General features: G+C 38.3%; 1 protein-coding gene across 1 annotated transcript in view; it reads left to right on the forward strand.

The window, feature by feature from the left end:
- The window catches only part of Ciz1 (Ciz1 zinc finger protein), an 11,077-nt gene extending 6,686 nt beyond the window's left edge, over positions 1-4,391 (forward strand). Inside the window, exons 6-8 of the mRNA XM_017633042.1 lie at positions 2,388-2,711; positions 3,183-3,805; positions 3,869-4,391. Coding sequence (XP_017488531.1) covers positions 2,388-2,711; positions 3,183-3,805; positions 3,869-4,142 — 1,221 coding nt within the window. The 3' untranslated portion in view covers positions 4,143-4,391. The remainder of the gene's footprint in view (positions 1-2,387; positions 2,712-3,182; positions 3,806-3,868) is intronic.
- The last annotated feature ends 1,859 nt before the right edge of the window (positions 4,392-6,250 follow it).

The following is a 6,250-nucleotide window of genomic DNA, read 5'->3' on the forward strand; positions in this document are numbered from 1 at the left end:
AGGGATTGGTTATGAGGAATGTTAAAATTAAGAAGTGAGGAACATTGATGAGTTATGTTTTGTCCCTGATTCTAAACGTAAAAATCGTCAAAATAAATTCCATTATTTTCATAAATTGCAAACATTTGACTTTGATCAGCTGTTTTTCTTGTTTCCAGCGGAAAATAGCTTCTCATCAAAATTAAATGTCACTTGTATACGATGATATCGCACACCTAGATCTAAAGGCGAATTTTTTGCATAAATCAATTCATAGGATTCACATGCAATTAATGCGAATAGTTTTTTCTTCATGAAAATGAAATGAAATTATATACATCAACTAAAAAACTACCTTCTTTTTTGCGTTGACTCTGTACGATGCACCAGCAGTTATATTTCGGTCTCTGAATTTTGAGTTAACTCGCTTTAGATCTAGGTGTGCGATGCTAGGAGCGTTCTCGTATTAAAGGTTGTCCAAAATCGTAGCATACTATCACAGTTTTTGCGTTCTTGGTGCAGAAAAACTTGCAAAATGTAGGAAATTGAGAGAAAAATCGCAATTATTTTTTAGGAGATGCTGCAAAATATTGTACCTGCCAAAACTTTTCAACTATTCACCCTTATGCTGGTTGTCGTAAGTAGTTAGTTTGTTGAAATATGTCGTAAATAAAAACATTAACGACGGATTTTAATACGTTTTCAATACTTATTCATTTCGAAAGGATAATAGGAATAAACATTTGTAGTAGATTACGTCATTGGTTGCCTCATAACGCCAATGAAAATCTCAAATTTCGACGAACGATTGTTGTTCCATTGTTGAATAGTCATGTTCGTAAATAACAAAAAATATGGGATTTTTGAATATTTTTTTGCAAATTATATAACCAATGCTAGAATACAATGATAAAGGAGAGTAAAGTTATCAAAGACAATATGAATTTGGGGATTCGTAGCCTTTTCAGGGCTGCCAACTATTCTTAGCTATGAGCTATCGTATTGATAAAAATGTACCAAATAGAAAAATGAAATATCCAAAGAAGGTGACATTCTACTAAAATAAAAGTACAGTGCCAAAATAAAAGAAAATAGTTGTAAAAACTTTACAAATTAGAAAATTTTAGTTGGGGAAAAAGAGGCACACACACGCAAAAGTTTTCACAAAAATGTGTTGAAATATTACTATTTTTCAAATGCCTATGAAAATAACAATTATTTTCGAAATTTTAATTCAAGAAGTCAGACTGAAAGAATTTGTCTATATGATATTTGAATATAGCAGTGTGATGGTTGTTAGCTAAGGAAATCAATATTCGTGACCGATCGAACTCGAACTTGTGGCCGAATCCGAATCCGACCCGAAATCGCGGCTTTTTTCGTAGAGTTCGGCCGAAACTGAAACGAATCCGATCTTTTAACAGTAAAAATTATGGACATAGCTTAAAAAAAATCAATACTTTTATTGGTAAATCGTTTTATTAGTAAAACGAAACCGGAACGACCCGGATTTACATCTGGCCAAGGACTGTCACTCCAGCAACACTCCCAAAAAACTATTTTGGGAATTTGTTCGCTGTTTGTTCTTTTCTACTTCTCATAATTTTGGCTGCAGGCAAAGTTGCCAGTTTCATAGTTTTAGCTGGAGAAGAGTTTCCTCATGTGGAACAAATGGTCCCTTTGCATTCAGGTCGCCACAGCAAATTTCAGGATTTTCTGGTATTTTGAGAACTAAAGATTTCTTTAAAAAAATCCTTCAGGTGGGTACTAAGTTTGAAGTGCGAAAAAAAAAACAAAGCAATGTAAAAATAGTGAAACTGAATTCATTAAAACAAAATGTGATTATAATCTTCCATTTTATAAAGCCGTTTTTTGTTTAGTTAGGTATAATTTAAACGGTCTAAGGTTTCTTATTTTATGTACTGAATTATTTTTTGGTTATGTTTAATATAATAAAACAAAACCTTAGTTTTTAAAAACTTCGTTTTTAAAAGTTACAGTTTTTTGGTCGAAAATACAGCTATTTCACCGGAAATTTACTGTTTAAAAAAAATCTGCCAACACTGGCTGCAGGATAATTTTGACCGTATAATACGAGAACACTCCTATGGTTGTTGTAGCAGCGTACAAATTCCACAAAGAGTTTTTGGGGAGTGATGCTGGTGTGACGGTCCTTGGCCAGATATAAGCCATACATACATCTGGGTCGTTCCAGTTACGTAGACCCGAATTTCTTGAGAACACACTCTCCTATGGTAACTTTGTTCCCATAACTATTGTTTGTAAAAGCATTAAGGAAATGCAATAGCTAATCTTTATAAACTTGTTCTTCTCATAACCGCGAGCTATTTTAAAACATCATTTAATTGCATATAAAATTTCTAAAATCAACTCCTAAACTTTTACAGGATTACCAACAGCATTTGTACTCTCGCGTTCATAAGAGTGCAATACGTCAAATCTCACTTCAACAAAAGGCACATTTGCTTCGTCTGCGCGCTCGCCAGCGTGCTGCACAACGCGAAATCGAAGAGAACTCGAAGGAAGAATACGAATCCAAGTTCTGTCACCTGTGTCGTCTACACTATCGCCAACCTAAGGCAAAACATCAATTGTCGGAGCATCATAAGACTATGAAGAAGTTCTTAATGCCCTATTGCTCCACTTGTCATTTGGCATTCAAGAGTCCAATGCTCTATGAAACTCATCGTTGCTCATTGGAGCACTTAAAAGTGAGTATTACTTCTATGGATGTAGCAACAATTCTCTTTTTTTTATGGAAAAAGGTTGTTGGGAGAACACCGAGGGAATCGGGATTTTTTTTATATTATATGAATATTCATCATAGATAATTTTTTGTGCTAATTCCTTCTCCACGCTTATGGGTAAAAGTATGATTAGAAGAAGAATACATACAAGTCAATAAAAAAATGTATATAGTTTAAGTTATAATGATTTTTTTTTTTTTTATGGAACACAATCAGCCTTATCATGAGTTTCTACCGAAAACAAATTCACCCAAAATTTTTTTTTTTAACCACCCGTAGTGATTACATGGAAGCGAAAAGTGAAAAGTTACCGATTTCTGTCGAAAATCAAACTTATGATAAGGCTGAATATCTCCTCGAAGATGATTGATTCTTCACTGCATCTAGTCGTTTACATTTTTCAAAAACTTTTCTACTATTCACTTCCCTTTTCAGCGCAAGGCACGCAAACGTGATTCGGATAGTGATAACAGTGATGAGGATACCCGCGAGATAGATCTGAACAAGTTTCTAACAGTCGATTCGGTAGGCGAAATTGACGAAATCGATGACCTGGATGTGGACGCCCTTTTAAATGAAGGAGAAGGCGGTACGGATGGTGAAGAGAACAGCAAAGAACGTCAGCCTGTCGGTGCATCATTTATAAAGAAGGTAGATGCCTACTTCTGTGAGCTCTGCAATCATTATTCAGTCGCAAGTGACTCGGTGGAAGCGTATGCTAAGAAACATTGTCTCTTACGCTCACATCTCAAAGCGTTCTTGCGTAACAAGGAAGAAGAGGAGAAAGCAGCTAAGAAAGCTAAAGCAAAGGAAGCAAAAGAGAGCGAAAAAGATGCTAAAGATGCCAAGAAAGAAAAGGCCGATGGTGAAGAGGACGAGAACAAAGATGCCGCCGAGGAAAATGGACATGAGAATGGTGACGAAGGTGGGGAAGTTGGTGAAGATAAACTCTGGGAAGATGTTGATAAGGATTTGGGTGATTTATTACGTGAAGTTGGCCCAGAGGATCGTGATGACGAAGAAGAAGATGAATCGGTACTTAATATTGATATCGAAAGGTGAGTGTAAAAACGCATATATTACTTAAAAACATATTTTATAACTAGTTACTCTAATTGTAGTGAAAAACCTAAAGCTAAGGAAGTAAACGGCAAGAAAGAGGAACCTGCAGCTGCACCAGCAGCACCAACACCAGCTCCCGCACCGGCACCGGCACCGGCACCCACAGCAGCACCAGCTGCAGCTGAGACGACTAAGGAAGTTAAGGCAGTAAAAGCGGAAACTAAACCGCAAGCAACACCAGCAAAACCTAAACAACAACGTAAAGTGGCGACAAGCGCTAAAACAGCAACAACTCCAGTACAAGCGAAGGAGAAAGCTGCTACAGCAAAATAAGTTAATTTTAAATAAAACATTTCTAGTGAAACCCAACTAAATTAAACTATTGGAGCATTACAAAAAATTAACGTAGGATTAGCGCATACGTTTTATGGACTTACTAAAGAAGATGAGAAAGTTTCAACATATACGCATAAATACAGATATAAAGGTTTTAGCAGTTACTGATCAATGCTGACAACGTATAATCTAGTACGCATGAACTGTAACTAAAATGTGCAAAAATAAATACATCAAACAAATATATGTTTCAAAACAAGTCATTCAATTCGAGGGCGAATGAAGTTGGAGCGACCCTGATATACTTATCATTGGGTAATTTTTTGCTATTAACACAATAGGTGGAAGTTAAATTTCCTTTTGGTTTGATTCAACAAATATGAGAAGTAGGTATGAAAACATCAAATGGTTACCCCGAATCAACTAAACTCTTCAATCTAGTTACACCGCACCCATGAAAAAGTTGTAGCAGGCGCTGTCTCACTCAATCGAGACAGTTCTATCGCCTCGAGCTTATCTACGGTCGCGGAATGCTGAATCAAGGCTTTCTAACCACTTCACAATTGTATGCTCTGTTGGCCCCCACATACATACCTTCCTTTAAGCATGCCGAGTTTTAGATGGATGATCTTGAGAAATCCCGATAATTATGTGGAGGTCAGTTTGTCTATCGAGTGTCTTCAGCATAAACGAACACGGGCCGATTGGCCTTAAGTTCTTACATAAAATATGATAGCACTTCCCAGTCTTAGAGATAAACGCCACCCTGATTATCCTCCGGAGTACAATGGGGTATAGTCGTTGCTCTGGGTAGATGCGGTAACCAATCCGAGTGGAGCCTTGGGTCACGACAGAAAGAGGGGGAGCTTCGGTGGGGCCACTTCGATTTATTCGGTTTAAAAGCTCACTGAAGTCTGCAGCGTCTGTTCACCAGTAGGTGCGGCTGCAAGCAGGTGTCTCGCTTTATAAACGTGTATTTGGTTGTGAAACCACCCCCGTCCCAACAATGGGTTGTGCGCTGGGTTTGGGACCCGCCACGTAAAAACCGCTTCCAGTGAAGAAGCAAGGCAAAGCCTCGGATGAGACCCTAGCCACAATCCGCATCAAAGCAGGATTCTTCAACATCTCGCTCATCTGCGCCCATGCCCCGACGGAAGAGAAGGATGAGGCATCCAAGGATCTCTTCTATGAGCGCTTGGAACGTACATATGAGCACTGCCCGACACGATGTCAAAATCGTGCTTAGCGACTTCAATGCCAGGATGGGCAAGGAAGGTATCTTTGGAACCACTGTCGGAAAATTCAGCCTCCACGACGAAACGTCTGACAACGGATTGAGGCTGATCGTCTTCGCCGGGGCCCGAAACATGGTAGTGTGCAGTACAAGGTTCAAGCATAAAAAGATCCATCAAGCCNCCCGAAACATGGTAGTATGCAGTACTAGGTTCAAGCATAAAAAGATCCATCAAGCTACCTGGCTGTCTCCGGATCGAAAAACGAGAAACCAAATCGATCATGTTGTGATAGACGGAAGGCACGCCCAAACATCGACTCTGACCACTATCTTGTTGCAGCCAAGATACGCACCCGCCTCTGTAGCAAAAAATGTGCGCCCAAATATGCAAGGAAAGCTTAACCCTCTAGTAGGCTGAACCGCCTCCAGACGGTCGTTAACTAAACACGTATTTAGTGCACCTAAAGCACTATCTAGAAAAAAGGCGTACCTTTACGACGATGTCAATTTTAATCTGTTATGTCAATCCGTTTTATTTTAATCGGCAGTTGAATCACAGATTGTGAAAGACTCGGTTAAAATTAATTATTTCTTGCTATTAAGTAATTTCGTAATTAAAGAATTTTTTTCTTTTTAAACTTTTTTTGATACAAAAAAATTCAGTGGGTTTCGTAGTTAAAAGCAGAGTATTTTGATATAAGTTTTATAATTATGCCACCATTCGAAATGCAGAAAATTGCTTTCGAACACAGACCGGCTTGCCGACATATAAAAACCCAGTTTGCGTTTTGACCGTCTGCAGACGGGATTGCCATTTCGTAGGTCAACATTGTGTAAGAGAAAGCTGAAAATACGTCAAAGTATATCGGCG

This window comes from Rhagoletis zephyria, unplaced genomic scaffold, assembly GCF_001687245.7.
Source record: "Rhagoletis zephyria isolate East Lansing unplaced genomic scaffold, Rhagoletis_zephyria_1.1 Rzeph_scaffold_10997, whole genome shotgun sequence".
Classification (NCBI taxonomy): domain Eukaryota; kingdom Metazoa; phylum Arthropoda; class Insecta; order Diptera; family Tephritidae; genus Rhagoletis; species Rhagoletis zephyria.